The sequence below is a fragment of the Schistocerca piceifrons genome, chromosome 1, assembly GCF_021461385.2.
Source record: "Schistocerca piceifrons isolate TAMUIC-IGC-003096 chromosome 1, iqSchPice1.1, whole genome shotgun sequence".
NCBI lineage: Eukaryota > Metazoa > Arthropoda > Insecta > Orthoptera > Acrididae > Schistocerca > Schistocerca piceifrons.
This window is the reverse complement of record NC_060138.1, coordinates 749,164,093-749,183,437: the sequence shown is the minus strand read 5'-3', so window position 1 is coordinate 749,183,437 and position 19,345 is coordinate 749,164,093. Positions and strand designations below refer to the sequence as shown.

General features: G+C 38.9%; 1 protein-coding gene across 4 annotated transcripts in view; it reads right to left on the bottom strand.

Annotated features, from left to right (window-relative positions):
* Positions 1–4,299: 4,299 nt before the first annotated feature.
* The window catches only part of LOC124711896 (longitudinals lacking protein, isoforms H/M/V-like), a 474,926-nt gene continuing 459,880 nt past the window's right edge, over positions 4,300–19,345 (bottom strand). Inside the window, exon 8 of one of the 4 annotated variants that reach the window (XM_047242177.1) lies at positions 4,300–5,380. In XM_047242177.1, coding sequence (XP_047098133.1) covers positions 5,124–5,380 — 257 coding nt within the window. In that variant the 3' untranslated portion in view covers positions 4,300–5,123. Of the gene's footprint in view, positions 5,381–6,936; positions 7,073–19,345 lie in introns of those variants that run through there. The other 3 variants (XM_047242204.1, XR_007005545.1, XM_047242213.1) reach the window with 3 other exon arrangements.

The following is a 19,345-nucleotide window of genomic DNA, read 5'->3' as shown; positions in this document are numbered from 1 at the left end:
CAGACAGTAACATTGATTTATTTTTTAATGTTGGCATAGTACATAGTGACCATTTGTTTACAGTATAATCACACAATTTAAAATCAGTTTCCATAATAGGTGCGGGACTGTCTTCGTTCTTTGAAGTTAAGATTCTTTACACAGAATTTTTTTCTGAATGTAACTCTATCCACAAAACATTTAAAAATGTAGGAGACATATGGGAAAACACTACCTACTCATTGTGTTTATGTAAATACTTAACTAACTTTTTGATGGTGATGGACCACCACAGCAACTGAAGTGCACTTTGCTTGAATGTGGTGACTGCTATACTTCAATTAAAATAACCTTGAGATTGATATTTCAGTGCGTTGAGTGGTAGGTGCCAGCCAACAGCTAATCATAGTTCTTTCTTGAGTGTCTCATGGTCACTGTTTGCCTGTTCTGTAGCTACATGCATAATTTTCTTAAGCATGGCTGATTCCACACCAGCAATGCTGTGTCGCACTACTGCAGCATATCAAACACGCTTCTTTTTTTCAAGGTACATGACAGTTCAGTGTCAATATGGCTGTGATGTGGTTGATTGCTGTAGAAGTTGTGAGACAACAAGTTCCTTAACATTTAGTTGCGGTCGAATATGAGGTATTTGACTGCAGTGCTTAAGGTGGACTTACACAAGTTTTAATGTACATTGTGTGATCTATCAAATCTGTATCTTCACACTTCATTGTGAGACTGCGTTGTTCTTAAGGACTGCAGTAAATAGCTTTGTTGTTGTTGTGGTCTTCAGTCCTGAGACTGGTTTGATGCAGCTCTCCGTGCTACTCTATCCTGTGCAAGCTTCTTCATCTCCCAGTACCTACTGCAACCTACATCCTTCTGAATCTGTTTAGTGTATTCATCTCTTGGTCTCACTCTACGATTTTTACCCTCCACGCTGCCCTCCAATACTAAATTGGTGATCCCTTGATGCCTCAGAACATGTCCTACCAACCGATCCCTTCTTCTAGTTAAGTTGTGCCACAAACTTCTCTTCTCCCCAGTCCTATTCAATACCTCCTCATTAGTTATTTGATCTACCCATCTAATCTTCAGCATTCTTCTGTAGCACCACATTTCGAAAGCTTCTATTCTCTTCTTGTCCAAACTAGTTATCGTCCATGTTTCACTTCCATACATGGCTACGCTCCATACAAATACTTTCAGAAACAACTTCCTGACACTTAAATCAATACTCGATGTTAACAAATTTCTCTTCTTCAGAAACACTTTCCTTGCCATTGCCAGTCTACATTTTATATCCTCTCTACTTCGACCATCATCAGTTATTTTGCTCCCCAAATAGCAAAACTCCCTTACTACTTTAAGTATCTCATTTCCTAATCTAATTCCTTCAGCATCACCCGACTTAATTCGACTACATTCCATTATCCTCGTTTTGCTTTTGTTGATGTTCATCTTATATCCTCCTTTCATGACACTGTCCATTCCGTCCAACTGCTCCTTCAAGTCCTTTGCTGTCTCTGACAGAATTACAATGTCATCGGTGAACCTCAAAGTTTTTATTTCTTCTCCATGGATTTTAATACCTACTCCGAATTTTTCTTTTGTTTCCTTCACTGCTTGCTTAATATAAAGATTGAATAACATCGGGGATAGGCTACAACCCTGTCTCACTCCCTTCCCAACCACTGCTTCCCTTTCGTGCCCCTCGACTCTTATAACTGCCATCTGGTTTCTGTACAAATTGTAAATAGCCTTTCGCTCCCTGTATTTTACCCCTGCCACCTTCAGAATTTGAAAGAGAGTATTCCAGTCAACATTGTCAAAAGCTTTCTCTAAGTCTAAAAATACTAGAAACGTAGGTTTGCCTTTCCTTAATCTAGCTTCTAAGATAAGTCGTAGGGTCAGTATTGCCTCACGTGTTCCAATATTTCTATGGAATCCAAACTGATCTTCCCCAATGTCAGCTTCTACCAGTTTTTCCATTTGTCTGTAGAGAATATGCATTAGTATTTTGCATCTGTGACTTATTAAACTGATTGTTCGGTAATTTTCACATTACCGAACAACCAGTTTAATAAGTCATGAATGCAATAGTTTACAAATCACAAATTAATATTCAAAACTCCCCTGGTACCAGTATAAATGCAGACACAATAATAATGCTGGAAAATAGTGAGCATTTTGGAAATATTCAGTACCCAGCATGCGATGAGTTGCATGAAAGCACCACGTGAGGCACAACTACCATGTTGTCCACAGAAGGGAAACAGTTGATATTACTTTTTAAATCTATAAAAATGTTACCACTGAGTTACTAGAATGAGTTAAAACTGTTCTTTGGCTCCATTAATTTTCCGGAAATTGGTGTCACAACATCAAAATAGTTAGGTCAGAGGTAGTTGCATTTAGAGACAGAATGGTACGTGATAAAGAACATAAAATTTTTGCATTAGATGAAGTCTTTTAGGATGTATCTGTCAGTAAATTAATGCATGTGTTATTAAGCACAAAACTTTGTTAGTCAATTTAGTAACATCTATTCTCACCTGAAACAATACTATAGGTGCATCAGCCATGTTGGCCAACCAATAATGACAAAATGTGGATTAGTTCTGAGATATGCTGTGAATAAAGCAGTTATTATCTTATAGGGTAATGTAGCACCATTTATTTTAGCTGACTTGACTTTTAGAGAAAAATAGTTTGGTACCACTAAGAACATTTCGGGCAATTGTATCTCAGCACTGAAGAAAATGTCAGAAAGTTTCATTTATAAAATGTAGATAAGCATATAAATTACATAATTTTTAAATGATTTGTTTATTAAGTTTATTTTACATTTATCAAAAACCATAAAATGTGATGAGAGATAGTCTTTTCCACTCTTTGTATTAAGAAAGTGAAGGTTGCCTTTAAGGCTGCAGCTAATAATGATTGGGACAACACCATGGAATTTCCTATTACATATGCTCATTCTTATATATGCCATTAAATCCTTGATAGTAGTGTTAAGCTTCAGCTTTGTATCCAAGAAACAGGAAACTAAAAGTACTACAAATGTTATGGCATTTCTTAAGAATCATGTTGTTGTGTAATACTGAATGGTTTTTTATTAAATTCTATTTCCCATTAACAAATACTTTGCAATAAGGGAAAGTGATAATCTTTTTTCATTAAATAATAAAAGAGGCTCGATACAAGGGTACCGATTTCAAGTTTTTCTCACTTATAATTTTCTCTCTTTGCCTTGCTTGAAACACACACAATTTTCTTTTGAAGCATGAATAATTTTGTGTATGAAGTATGCTGCCACCTCCTTAAAATCAGCCTATGTAACTGTTTGGGTATCTACACTCTGTCATAAATAAATTAGGAAGATTTCTTTGACATAGTGAATTATGCCAAAGAATAAGGCAACTCTGCATATAATAAAACAGCAGTAAATACTGCAAATCATTTCAATAACATATAAGGTCATTTATGGATTAAAAACAAATTTAATACTGCACTAGTTAGAAATCAAACAAGTAAACTAACACAAGTGAACTCAATGCAAGTCATAATAGAAAATGATATTTGGAAACACAGTTGGTTGAGAACCATAATTATAGAGACTGTACTCACAAAATTCAGTAAAGTGAAAGGTCAAGCATTATTATAAAAATTCAGAATAGAGACAGTTAAATGCAGTTATATTAGATAACATAAAGTGTAAACTGCAGATGAAAAAGTTGTGCATCACAAAAGGAGACTATATTTTACCTCTCTTTACCCATAATAATGGTCTTTTTTGCACCCAGTTATAAATACTCATTTGTTTCAGCCATCTCTGTTATGTGAGTCCACTGTTATATTTGTTACAATTATGATTCATTAATGAAAATGAAGCTTTTTGTTTCTGTATTACATAAACATACATGATCTTGTTTGAAGAATGGTGGCTTTATCAGCTAAACCAACAAAAAGCTCATGTGTGATGAATAACACACAAATTTTGTGAAAAGCCAAATGTCCTGACAAAATTCTATGAATCAAAACTATCATGTGGCAGAGAAATATTCATCAGGCAAAGATTCAGTCTTCATATCAGACTTACTTCAGTTTATCACCCAGCAACTATGGTGCAAGATTCACCAGTTAGACAGCATAAACTTTTTCAACACAGGTTTCTGTCATTCGACTGCAACAATATCTGGAAAGTATGTGAATGTACAGCTTCAGTACTCAGATGTATCACTCTCTGACCTCATTTATTACTATATCTTAAACAAGTGTAACTATTATACATCACCCATTAGACTTTTATGGTAAGAGACTCAAATGCAATTTATTTTTCTGAACACATACAGGAACATTATACAGTTGCTGCCCATGTGATGATAAACCCTGCAAATCATCACAATCAAATTTAGTAGTACAGTGAACACACTCAACAAAGGGCCACACTCAAGGCACACGGTTTGGCAAACAAAAACATGCAAGAAATTATACAGGGCCTGAAATTCAGTGATTTTCCTCTTTCCCTTAATGCTTGCACAAAGTGTACAAAGCTCTTGAGATTCAGCATCACATTTTGGGTGTTGCTGCTCAACACATCACAATCTCCTAAAGTTTCAGTGTCATACCCATGCTTTTTCTGAGTCTTGGAGTAATTTTTCATATTTAACAAAAAAAGGTCTGTTTGGATAATTTTTTCGGTTATTTGTTCATTTAAACATATTAAACTTCTTTACACTGTGTGAAACATACAACACAAAAAGTGTCTCAGAAAATACTGTTTCTATCTTTACACAAAAATATTGATATAAATTTTAAAAATGAAGTACTTATGCTAACATCAGTGTGTTTATAATATTCAGCATATCAGACATTAAAATACTGGCCTGCATGTATGTATACAAAAGACTCCCTAAAAGAGGCACTAGGTATGAAACATTTTTCAGTTTATGAAATTATCAATTATTTTCTACATAACTATGCACTTTAACATAAATTTTATTATACAGTTCTGTAAATTCTGCAGCAGAGCTGCCCTATGAAATGTACAACTACAAATTCTAAAATATCTTTAGGAACAGTATTTTTATGAGTATTGCATGAACATTTTGAAAGCTTGATAACTTAGTAAAATTTTATATTTTGCTTTCATTATGAGGCAATGAACTTGGTGATAAATTAGAACGATGTTTGTAATACATGTGAACACGTAAACAGCTTTGGTTTTTCACTTGTTTAAAGCAGATGAAACAGACTTGTGGACCTGACCCTTCACCATGTTTATCACGCACATGAATGTTGAGATTTGATTTATTAACAAACTTTTTTTCACATAAGGGGCATCTGAAGTCCTGTCGCCGCATTGGCTTCCATGCAAACATTGCTGGATTGTCTGAAAAACAATTAATTTTGTGATTGAGAAGCGGATAATTCACAAATATGACATTAACAAGTGTTTCTCAGTTTTCATATGATAAAGTGGGAATTATATCATGGCTATCCAGAAAGTAACAGATGTTTGTCTATGGAGGTGGTGGGTGGGGCTACAGCTGCCATCTTGGTGCCACAACATTCTTACACTCAGTATGCATCTAGAGGTGGTAGCAAGTGGTCTGTGTCTATGCCACTTTGTTTTCTGTGATGTATCAAAATGTGCACTGCCATAGTAAATCCCATAACTTGTGAGATGCATTCTGCGATAAGGTTTCTGTCAGCAGAAAACTGCAAATCAATTGAAATTTATTGTGAACTTTGTGATGTGTACAAAAAAGGATAATGAGTGACAGCTGAGTGAGGCAATGGTGCATTGATTTTAAAAAGGGGCATACCAATGTCCATGATGAGCACCACAGTGGTAGGCCTGGCCCTGTGATTGACGAACTGGTGATGAAAATAACAACAAAACTTCATGAAAACCATTGTATCACAATTACAAAACTTTTGCAATCTTTTCTCCAAATTTCACGGAGTTTGGTGCATGAAACTGTGGCAAAGAAAGTGGGGTACCACAAATTTTGTGCTAGGTGGGTTCCCAAAATCCTAACAAAAGGCCACAAAAAACAGACTGGTAGCAGCTGCAAGCTTTCTTGAAGATTACGAGAAAGATGGTAACAGACGTATTGATCATATCGCAACTGGGCCTAGACTTAGGTGAAGCATGTCAGTTGTGTATCAAGTTGATGGAATGGGGATGCGCAAATTCTCCAACGAAACCAAGGAAGTTTTTGCAAATACTTTCAGTGAGATAGATCATTCCAAGGGAGTGATTCTTGTTGATTTCCTTGAATGTGGCATAACAGTTAACTCTGAGAGGTAACACTGACAAAGTTAAGGCAGGTGATACAAATCAAGTATTGGGGAAAACCAGCACAAAAGTTTTGCTTTTTCACAACAATGCAGGTCCACACATGGCCAATTGTACCCAAGAGCTCCTATGGGGTTTTGGATGGCAGATGTTGTATCATCCACCATACAGCCCAGATTTGGCACCAAGTTACTACCATTTCTTCCCAGAAATGGATACAAGGCTTGCTACACAGTACTCTGATACTGATGCCAAACTGCATGCCAGTATAAACCAGTGGTTGCAATTGCAGGTGGCAGAGTTCTACAGAGACAGTATTGAAAAACTTGTGCCACAGTATGATTACTGCCACAATTTGAATGGAAATTAAGTAGAAAAACTACTTAAGAGCACCTCTTTAAAATGTATGTAATAAAATTTGTTTTTTCAATATTGTTAATTTTTTAATCACAACAGTTGTTACTTTCTGGATACCAGTGTCTAATATTAATATTTGAAATTACATCACATAGACATAAATGTATTTCAAGCAATAACTAAATGGTAATAAGATATTAGTAACTCTCTGAAAACACAGCATTTGGCTGTGCATACATAGTTATCCATTGAATTATTACCTCTTTTTAAATATAGTTCAAAATGAAATTTCAGGCTGTTTAAAAACACACAAGCAGCTTTGTTTGTTAGGAGAGAATAGCAATCATTACTAAAATGTTCATATCTTAAGAGTCTGGTAACAGCTGTTCTTTTTTCCCTCTAGGAAGCAGGAAAATGCAGAAGCTGAAAGAGGATGCAGACATTAAGAATTCCATCCAAAGAAAGTAATACAAGAATACTGAAACTGCATTACAAAACGGAATTCAGTAGATGAAATCAGTATATCTGAAATGTTAATGGAATGCTGGTGAAGAGAAAACTGTTGACAAGTCAGAGAAGTGATGGGATAGATAGTGAAAAAGGTGTGAAGCTAGAATGTAAGAACAGAAAAGGATGAAAAATGAATGAGATAATGAATTAACAAAAAAATCAATTTTTGAAAATATAATGTAGCTGGATAGATTAAAAAACCAGTTCACCAAGTGGTGGCAGGAGAATACACATTTAAGAGTTAAGTAAATGTGCAAGCTTTTGGAGTCAGTGACTCCTTATTCTGGCAGAAGGATTGAAGGGGAAGGAAGAGGTATGAAGGAAAAGTACTGGTGAGATGATGATGTTGGTTTGTTGGGCGCTCAGCATCAAGGATGGTGAGGTTTAGGAAAATGGGAGGGACTGAAAAAGTCACCCAGAAACTGGTCAGGGAAATTTAATAGATGGGATGAGAAGGAAAGAATGATTGTTGGCAACTGTGCCACATGAGATGTGAAATCCTAGAGGTTAAAGGTGGAAGATAGGGTAATAAGCAAGACAGAGATTACTGACAAGACATCTTACAAAAATTAATAAGAGGAAACCACCACTATATCGAGATCACCCCTTACAAGTCTTCCAAGAATTCCTAACATTTAGCATTGCTTCACAAGCCTTTCTCAGGTCCCTACAACCTGACCCTAATCTGTCTTCTGCAGAACTCCACACTCTTTGTTTCCTAAAAACTGATGACTCCGTCATTACCCCCCAAACACATAAGGGATCTACCACTGCAGTGCTTAACTGACAGGGGAATGTAAGTGAGGGTCTATGCCAGCTGTCTGACACCTTTATGTACAGCATATGCCATCAAGATCCCATTCCTGTGATACAAACTGACCTACAGCCCCTCCTTAAAATCTAAGGCCCCTCACAAGGAGTGACATCTCAGTTCACAGAACTTCTTACCCCACTCAAACCACACACTCACCAAACGTATATCTGCCTTAGTTGATCAACAGCTGCAATCTACTGTACAAAGACTTTCTTCCTCTGTTAAAGACATCAACCATTCCTTAGATCATATGAAATCTGGGTCCGTTACCCTCATTCACAGACCTTGGTTGTCATCATTGATACCACCTCCCTCTACACCAATATCCCCCCATGTACATGATCTGTGTGAGGCTGAACATTACCTTGACCAATGACCACCTGACTACAAATATCCTTCCTGCTCAATGACCACCTGACTACAAATATCCTTCCTGCTCATCTTAATCAACTTTTACTTAATGAAAAACTACTTTATCTTTGAGGGACAGACGTATGAACAGATGAGGGGCATGCCCATAGCAACCAGGATGGCTCCTTCCTGTGCCAAACTTTTCATGGGTTGCTTGGAGTGAAATTTCCTGGGATTCATGAACCTTCAGCCCCTGGTTTGGTTTAGATACATTGAAGACATTGTTCCTATAGGGACTCAAGGTGGGACTGATGTGTTACAATTCTTGTACTCTAAATACATTCTTTGAATTAACTGTCACTAGATTCTAATCCAAGTCCTATCCCACTTTCTTTGATGTTGATCTCATCGTCACTGAAGGTGAGTGTTCACATAAAACCTACTAAAAAATGACAGTACTTTCATTTGCACAGTTGTCATCCTTTCCATGTCAAACGTTCCCTCCCTTATAGTCCTGGTATTTGTGGCAAACATATTTGTTCAGGTATAGACATTTTACAAAAGTACACAACCATTCTCACCTCAGCCTTCATTGGACATAATTACCTCATCAGCCTCCTTCAGAAGCAGATTTCACAGACCATCACATCCAGTCTTGGTACTTCTAATCCCTCCCAAAAACAGTTTAGAAATACACCTCGTCATACATTATTAGCGTATTTATCAGTCACTTCAACAAGGCAATGATTTCCTAAAATCATGCTGTGGAATGAGGTCCATTTGTCCCATATTTTGCTCCCCACACTTAGAACAGCTTTTTGTCACCTCCACCAATGTCCATAATATCCTGGTCAGGCCCTATACTCCTTCTGCATTCTTTTCCCTACCCTATGGATCCCACCCCTATGGCTAATACTGCTATAAGACTTGCCTGTGACACTCCTATTACCTACTATACCAGCCCTGTAACTGGCAAAAGATGTACTATCAAAAGGAGAACCACCTGTGAAAAGACACATGTTGTAAACCAACTGTTGTGTAAACACTGTTCAGTTTTTACATAGGTATGACTACTACCAAGTTACCACTTAGGATAAATGGACAAAGACAGAGGGTCTATACTGGCAACACACTATATCCTTTTCAAGAGCATGCTTTACAATATGGCAACTGTGATCTCAGTGCCTGTTTCAACACCTGTGCCATCCAGATTCTTCCTCCAGACACCAGTTTCTAAGAACTCCACAGGTGGGAAATGGCACTACAACATATCTTTGGTTTTCACTATCCATCTGGCATTAATTTACATTAATTTCTTTGGCCCTCACATTTCTCCTCCATAACTATCACTTTCTTCACTCAAATTAGATTTCTAAATCTTTTATTTCCTGTCCTGTCTACTTTTCCCCGCCCTTCACCTCTACCATATACAACACACGTAGTTTTCCAAACTTATTAACTCTTTCTTTATGTTCATGTGTAACCTTAATTATTACCCTATCTTCCACCTTTAAGCTCTCAGGTTTTGTGTGATTGTTACTATCTCCTGTAAAAGATATTTCAAAATATTTTTACCCATTCAAAATTGAAGGTGCAGTATTCTGTCAGAAAGCCATGATGAAAATTAGAAACAAACTTAACAGTTATGGTTATGGTATTCTAGTTGTGGATAAATAATTATAAAGTCACTATCATGGATGAGGTCTCTACATCATGACTGTTTAAAACACAAAACAGTTACAGTTAATGCTCAATCATGTCATGAATCATCCTCCATGTAACAACATTCGAAATAAGCAGGTAAATGGTCTGTAAAACACAACTTGGTTTAATGATATATTCAGAGAATGTCATGAAAATAATTATTGTTAGTATCTCCTATAAAAACTGTAAGGACACCAACATGGCAAAGAAAGGTCTGGTAGAATATAAATAATTTAAGAGTATAGTAGACCAGTCACTGAATAGTAGAAGAAATGAGTCATGGACAGGCACACAAGAAAAGAATGAAAATGTGCATGGACACTGGTAGAGAAAATGTAATACTTATTACATATCCATAAGAAGGGCTATGTGTGAAACAAGCAACAATTTACACAGTCAAAACCTGCATCAGAAAATCATGAGAACTTCTGCATGAAATCAACAGACAGATTCAGACTTCCAACTGGTTCCTTGTACATTAGTCTGAAGTCAAAATTGAAGACACCAGATAGAGAGCTAAAATATTAACTGCTGCATTTAAAACTGCTTGTATACACGAGAATCTCAATGCTTTTTGAAAGGCAAAGAACATACCACATTGCTCAGCATTCCTATCAATTTTACACTGAATTCACTGTGGAATTAACCCATTCACTAGCTCTACATCATTGAGGATATCTTCCACAACTAACAGTTCCAAATGAGTGGAAAAAGCAGAAGTCACTCCTGTCCATAAATAGTGTAAACTATGTATACATGGAATTACAAAAGAATACCACAAGTGTCCATTTGTTACAGAATCCTATTCTAAGTTTACACATTATGATGTTACTAGCAAAAATAAAGAATCTGCCGGAGATCATAAAGAAACTTTCATGTAAAACTAAGCTGAATTTTCACACAATCATATAGTAGAAACAGACAGACAGATAGACTCAGTTTTAACTGAATACCCAAAATGTACTGAGTGCTGTACCATACTGGTGACTGACAGCCAAGATATTATTATACAGAGTAGCTTCACATATACATAACCATCCCAAAGTATTTTAGACTAACAAAAAGCAGTACTTTATACGACAGACAGAAAGTTCAACAAAAATGACAATTACAGCTGCTGTGCCCCAAGTAAAAGCAGTAGGGCAGTCCATGAGATAGGGTCAGCAGCAATACTGGATTGTTTGGAATTGCCCACAAGAAAGAATTATCACTGCATGATAAATGCAGAATTACTTAAGAAAGCATTTCTACTTGGTGTAATTTTTGGCAGTGCTCTTTAAATGTGAATAAGCGTAAGGTAATACTAATAAGAAGTAGAAATAACCCTATAGCAGCTATCTAATTAAAAGATTAGTGGTGAACTTCCATTTAGATATTTTGGGGCAATATTACAAAGCAATGCAAAACATGATAAACATGTAGAATCTGTTGTAGGGGAGGAAAATATAAAACTTTTACAGTTGGGAAGATTGTAGGAAGTATGTGATATTTGTGATGAGACAAGATACTGGTGCAACAAATCCTGTAGTACCACTCAATGGAGTCCTTATCATGGAGGTATGACAGCAGATAGTTTACACTTTCAGAAATGCACTGCTGCTCTCATAACAGGTCCGTTGATCCCATAAAATTGTCTAGCAAACTTAATCATGGATCATAGATGGGAATCTTTGGAAGAAAGGTAACTTTGTTCTTGTGAAATCATACAGGGTAGATTTAGAGAAACCATAATCAAGAAATGCTACACAACAATTCTGCTGCCTCCACGATATATCTCATCTATGGATTATGAGAATAATATAGGAGAGATTACTGGATACACGAAGGCATGCAGACAATAATCTGTAATTCATCCTCACTCCGCTAGAGAGTGGAATAGGAGAGGTCATTAATACCAGTGTAAAGCACCCTCTTTGATTCACCATACAATTGTTTGCAGAGAGTATATGTAGATTAAGAGAAGAAAGGATTTAATGTTTCACAAATAAATTAACAATGGAAAGTTGAGGTTGAAAGATCAAATATATTAGGAAAAGAATAGATTTCTACACACAGGAAAGATGACCCATTGACTTGAAGACAGGCACAACAAAAAGACTGCTACACATTATGGCTTTTGGCCAAAGCCTCCTTCAGCAAATGAAACACTCACACAAGCAAGCATACCTCATGCACACATGATTGCTGCTACCAGCAGCTCAAACCAAGATGTGACTGTCTCATGAATTACAATCTGGAGTGATGTGGGGAAGGTGGTATGGGTGGATAAGGAGAAGAGCATTACTTGGGGGGACATGCAGGTGCAGCATTAGGAGGTTGGGTATAGGAGAAAAAATGTGACTGGAAAAGGAGGGGAGAAAGGAAGGGGAAAGGACAGGCAGATACATTGGCAGAGGATGGCACATAAAGAGGGTGAGGGAATGTGAAGGACAAGGTGGCAGAAACTGTTGGGAGGAGGGGTCAGAGAATGTGTTGTTAGAATAATGCCCATCTGGGCAGTTCAGAATAGCTAGTGTTTGAGGGAAGGATCCAGTTGGCGTTGATTGTGAAGCAACAATTAAAATCTAGCGTGTTACGTTGGATGCACATTGTGCCACAGGGTGGCTGTCAATCCTGGTGCGCACCTGGTTGATAGTCACACCAGTATAAAAACCTGTGCTGTGGCTACAGCAGAGCTGGTATACAACATGGTTACTTTCACAGGTGCCCTGGCCTTTGATGGGGTAAGATAAGATTGTGATAAGACTGGAATAGGAAGTACTGGGTAGGTGAATTGGACGGATATTGCACCTTGGTCTTCCACAGGGAAATAATCCCTGTGACAAGGGGTTGGTATTGTAAGTGGCATAGGGATGGATTGGGATGTTGTGGAGGTTGAGTGGGATATGGAACACCACTTTAGGAGGGGTGGGAAGGATCTTGGGTAGGATGTCCCTCATCTGAGGGCATCATGGTAGGTAATCAAACCCCTGATGAAGGATGTGGTTCAGTTGCTCCAGTCTGGGACGGTACTGGGTAACAAAAGGGTCACCCTTTTTTAGCTAGCTCTTTGGGGTGGTGGGAAGATTGGGCATATGTGGGGAAATGGCACAGGAAGTCAGTTTGTGGATTAGCTCTGGGAGTAGTGCCTGTCTGTGAATATCTTGATGAGCCTTTGAGAACACTGGGAACGGAAATGCTTGACACTACATTTATGCTGTTCCTGAGTGGCAAGGCTATATGGGAGGGATTTTTTGGTGTGGAAGGGATGGTGGCTGTCAAAATCTATGTACTGTTGGTGGTTGTTGGGTTTAATGTGGACCTCTCTCCACATTAAAGAAGAGGAGGTCAACGTCTAGGAAGGTGGCATACTAGGTTGAGAAGGACCAGTTGAAGAGGATGGGAAAGGTGTTGAGATTGTGAAGGAATAAGGATAGGATGCATTGGCTCTGAGCCCAGACCATGAAGATATCATCAATGAAACTGAAACAGACCACAGATTTTGAGTTTTGGGAGGCTAGCAAGGTTTCTGCTAGATGGCCCATATACAGATTGGCATAGGAGGTTGCTATGCGGGTGCCCATGGCTGTGCTGCAGATTTGTTGAGAGGAGAAATAGCTTTGTGTTAGGATAAAGTTAGTTAAGTGAATGAGGAATTAGGTAGTGGCTCTGGAGTCTGAAGGACATTGGGAAAAGCAGTGTTCAATTGTGGCAAGACCATGGGCATGAGAAGTGTTGGTGTATAAGGAAGTGGCATCAACAGTTGTGACCTGTAGGGAACCAGGAGGTAAGAGGATGGGGATAGTGAAGAGTTGGTGAAGGAGCTGGTTGGTATTTTTGATGTGGAGAGCTAGACTATGTGCAACTGGTTGAAGGTGTTGGTCAATGAGGTCTGAAATCCTTTCAGTGGGGGCACAATAATAAGCTGCAATGGCACATACAACATTGTTGGGTTTGTGAATTTTAGGGAGCATGTAGATGGTGGATATGCAGGGTGTCATAGGGGTGAGGAGGGAAATGGATTCAGAGTATAGGTGTTCCACCTTGTCAACCCCTACATGGCACTCAGACCCTGCCTAGTGGACCTTTCAACTTGCTAGATCCACCAAAACTCCCTAGCAATGCTCCAAATCTAGAGCCTAAACAATGCTCCAAATCTAGACCCTTAACAATCCTGGAACACTGTTCTTAACTTTTTCCACCAAATTCCTCAGTCCCACAGAAGTTTCCGTCCTAACCTAAGGCCCCACTTTTAGTCAAATTTAACCATGTTGGACCTGTCAAAGACCTTCTCTCCTTCACAGACCAGTCACTCTATTCTCATTACTTCACAACTTCAACACCTTGTCTCCCATTTGCTTCATGTCAAAACCATCAGCTACCAACAGTACCTGTGACCTGCATCTTGACAGCTGCTGTCCCTTCCACACCAAAAAATCTCTCCCATACAGCTTTGCCAACTGGGGACAATGTATCTGCAGTGACAAGACTCTCTTTCACAGCATGCTGAAAGTCTCATAAAGGCCTACACAGACTGGTACTAAGCCCGGACCTAGTCCACAGACAGATTTCTCATGGCATTTCCCCACATATTCCCAATCCTCTCACCATCCCCAAGAGTTAGCTACAAAAGAGTGACCCCTCCATCACCCAATACCTCCCCAGACTGGAGCAACTGAACCACATCCTTCATCAGGGCTTTGATTACCTATCATGATGCCCCCTCCTAAAGTGGTGTTCCATTGCCCACCTAACCTCCACAACATTCTAGTCCATCCCTACGCCATTCCTAGCCCAAACCCCTACCACAGAGATCATTTCCCTGTGGAAGACCAAGGTACAAGACCTGTCCAATTCACCCACCCACCACTTCCCATTCCAGTCCTGTCACAGGCTTACCTTACCCCGTCAAAGTTTGGGCCACCTGTGAAAGCGGCCACGTTGTATACCAGCTTTGCTGCAACTGTTGCACAGGTTTTTGCGTTGTTAAATCTGCCAACATGATGAATGGCCTCTGTCAAACTGTAGTCAAGAGCAAATTGCCGGTAGACATCCTGTGGCACAACATGCAGCTGAACACAACATGCTAGATGTCAATGGCTGCTTCACAACACAGGGCATCTGAATCCTCCCCCTCCATAACCAGCTTTCCGGAACTGTGCAGAGGAGTTATCCTTACAATGTATTCTCTGCTCCTGAAATTATCTCGGCCTCAACCTATGATAAGCTATTGTCCCTACACCCTCCACCAAACAGTTTCCACCTCCTTGTACTAGCACCTCCTCCGTTTCCACATTTGCTCACTCTCTTTGTGTGGCACCTTATGCCGATGTACCTGCATGTCCTTTCCCTTCCCTGCTCATCTTGTTTAATGCTCCTCTTTTTCTCTGCTCCCTGTTTTTACCACCACACCCCATCTCCCACCACCTTTCAACGTTGCGCCCAGCAGTCTCTAATCCACGTGTGTCCCACCAGACAGTGCTCTTTTCTCTCCCCACCTGTGCCCTGCTCTTCCTCCCCCTTCCCCCGCCCCAATCCAGACTGCTATTCACCTGAAAGACACATTCTGGTCAGAGCTACATGCGGTAGTGGTCATGTTGTCTGAGGTGTGTATACTTATGTGAATATGAGGGTGTTTTCTTTGCTGAAGAATACTTTTGTTGAAAACTATAATGTGTAACAGTCTTTTCATTGTGCCTGTCTGCAGCTCACTGGGTCATCGGGTCATCTTTAGAGCGAGTAGCAGTCTATCCATTTCCTAAGACTGTTCTCAAACATAGAGATTTTAAGTGCACAGTACTCATATTTACTGTCTAACAGTCAACATATGCAGAACTAATATCATCAAAGTAAACCGAGCGAGGTGGCATAGTGGTTAGACACTGGACTCGAATTCGAGAGGACGACAGTTCAATCCCGCGTCCAGCCATCCTGATTTAGGTTTCCTGTGATTTGCCTAAATCGCTCCAGGCAAATGCCGGGATGGTTCCTTTGAAAGGGCACGGCCTACTTTCTTCCCCGCCCTTCCCTAATCCAATGAGACCGATGACCTCGCTGTCTGGTCTTCTTCCCCAAACAACCAACCAACCAAAGTAATAAAAATGAGAAATGAAAAGAAACACATGCATAATGGTAAAATTAAATTGTTGTTGTCATTGTTGTTGTTGCGGTTTTCAGTCCACAGACTGGTTGTATGCAGCTCTCCATGCTACTCTATCCTGTGCAAGCTTCTTCGTCTCTGAGTAACTACTGCAACCTACATCCTTTTGAATCTGCTTAGTGTATTCATCTCTTGGTCTTCCTCTACAATTTTTACCCTCCACGCTTCCCTCCAGTGCTAAATTGGTGATCCCTCAGGATGTATAATTAAATTACTTACAAGATTAAACAAGCTATGTTATAGACACTGACTAGTAACAAGTGTACCTAGAACAAGTTTTCCTAATCCTCAAAACTGTTTTGTCATTTGCCACTCTTCATTTTAGAACTGTAAATGCCAGATGGCTCTAAATGCTGCCACTAGCATTTTACCTTAAGCTTGTTGTATTTTTCTGGTGTTACTAGCCAATGTCAAAAACTACTAAAATATGAATGCAGAAAGTATTCACATGTATATGGACATTACCTTCCCGATAGTAAAATGATATATACAAACTTGCTATAAACTATACTCTCTCAGTTAAATACAGTGTAGGTAATAGGTACCTACTATTGTAAAGTGTTAGTATTTTTGGTGAATTCTCCCCCCCCCCCCCCCCCCCCCCCCCCCCCCCCGTCCTCTCACATACAGACCTCTTCCTCACACTGTTAGATATTAGGCTAAAATGAGAAGGAATTTGGTGCTCTGTTATGTTCACTGGTTCTGGATTGTAATGAAACAAAGAGTCTGAAATGCTATAATAATATTCATTTATAAAAGTGGAGGTAAACAACTGACCTTTAGTTATAGACCCTTCCCGTCATTCATGTGTTTCTAAAATTTTTAAGAAGGTAATTGACAACAGAATATTGAACCATTTCTCTGCAAATAACCTTTTCACAACTGTTCAATTTAGCTTCTGTAAAGGCTACTTTTGCTGTGTCATCCGAACAAGACACAGCCAGGGCAAAAGTACCACAGGTCACAGGTGCAAAGATGCGAGCTGGTGCCAGTGTCATAGAGACTCGCCACTTACGCAAGTTCCACCAACAGAATGGGCGGTGCAATTGCCGGCCGATGACGATCCACCAATGACCAGACAACAGCAAACAGAAGCCCACTCAGAAGCTCACTCACTTGGTTACAAATCATCATCCAGGGCTGACTTAGACAGGGTACGTCATTTAGTGAACTCTTAAAAGTGAAGAGACAGTTGTTGTAAACTGCAATTGCTATGTACTGTGAAGTTTACCTATGATTATTTGTACTTAGCCATTGAGGGCGTTTTTGTGTTATATTACAAGTAGTGTTGCAGACCTCTTACTCATCAAAAAACAAAGATAAGTGAACATATTTAACTCATTTGTGTGACTCTGTTACTAATCTATTGGATTGTTGTAGAACCTTCATTCTCCTAGCCTGTTACCTGACCCTGGGGCATAGTTGATTAATAGTGGCAGTGAGAAATTTCACGAACTCACAGACTTGGCCTACTGTAGCAGTGGCAACTCAGCCTGCACAGCAATAGTGATAAGGCCTTTACAAGACTGATGACAAGGGTTTACACAAGCTCTGCTGAATAGGCAGTATATGATCTCACGAACTCAATCCTGATACAACTAAACAAGAAACAATTAACTGCTGATATCTTCTGTGAATATAACATTCTTCTAGACTAACTACAATGACATAGCATTAAATGTGTTTTCATTGTATAGGTAGGGCCATACCTTAACAGCAGAAACTGTGAGGTCACATTAACAAACAATACTACTATGATAAGACTAACTATGGAGTTGGAAACACTAAATATGATGTCAGGCAAGGTTCAGTGCTTGGCCAACTCCCATTCTTCACCTGCATAAATGATTTATGTAGGACGCTGAATGACTCTTCACAAAATATGATCCTTGCTGAGTACACAGGTATACTGATCATGTGCAGGCACAGCCAGAATAATGGAACAAGCTTATAACTAGCTCTCAGCAAAATTCCAAACAGATGAAAATGACTTACAGGAACCAGACGATCAATGACTACACTGGGCTGACACTGTACGTGTAGACTTCCTTGACATCCGTGTAGACATAAACTGAGTTGGCACCAGAATGTGGATAAGTTAACAAAGAAGCTTGGTTCTGCCTGCTTTGTACTTAGAAACATCTCTCATTGTTATGACCTGCAAATTTGACTGCTAGCACAATTTGACTGTCCTATAGCACAGTTATCTGGAGAGTACAGCTGCTGTCAAAAAAGTATTTATTCCTCAAATGCAAGCAATATGGAATTGTGAAATATTGAAACTGAATGACTTACAGGAACATTTTCAAGGACCTATCAATTTTTACACTTACATTCCAAAACAGGCACTCCCCTGCCTGTATATATGGTTAATACCAAGAGTGAATTTAGGACGAAGTCTGTAATTCACAACCAAAACATAAAAAATAAAACTTTTGAACATACTATACATTTCTGTCTAGGGTTCAGAAATAAGTTTCTTCCAGTGCAAATATTATAACAGGTTGCCCATAGACATCAGATAGGAGGCTGATACAGCAAGATATTCAAAAACAAAATAAAAAGTATTATTATTCACTACCTCTAGAGTTAATTGAAACATCTGGACCTTGACTCTCTTTTCATTATCTGTGTGACTCAATTAATGCTACTCATTATTTGTCCTTAGTGAGCTCCACAGAAGTAGCCTGCAAAGGCTCTTTCTGCTTGCTAACGTATAACTTCAGTAGTTCGACAAACCCCAAAAGCTTTCCTTCATGAAGAGATTTACAGAACCCAATGTATTAATCAATGAATGAATAAATAAATGAATGATGGCAAACAAAACAATGCTGCAATAATGAATTTTTAAGATAAGAGACACTGGTCACAATAAATTATGGTTTCAGATGTCTATCACAGAATCCTGTACAAAGAGGGAAAGAACAAAAGTAAGGCATTACATGCATCATTATACTAGAAGTGCAAGCCTCTCCATCTCCATATAACTATTGCAACTTATGTCCTTTTGAATATGCTTACTGTATTCATCTCTTGACCTTTTTCTGCTTTTCTTTTCTCCAAAAGCCTCTTTAATTCTCATGTAGACGATATATCTCTTTTCCTAGTCACAGCTGCTTTTTTATCATTACATTTGTCTCAAGCCATCACTGCTTACCCATTTTTCACTTCCTGTCAC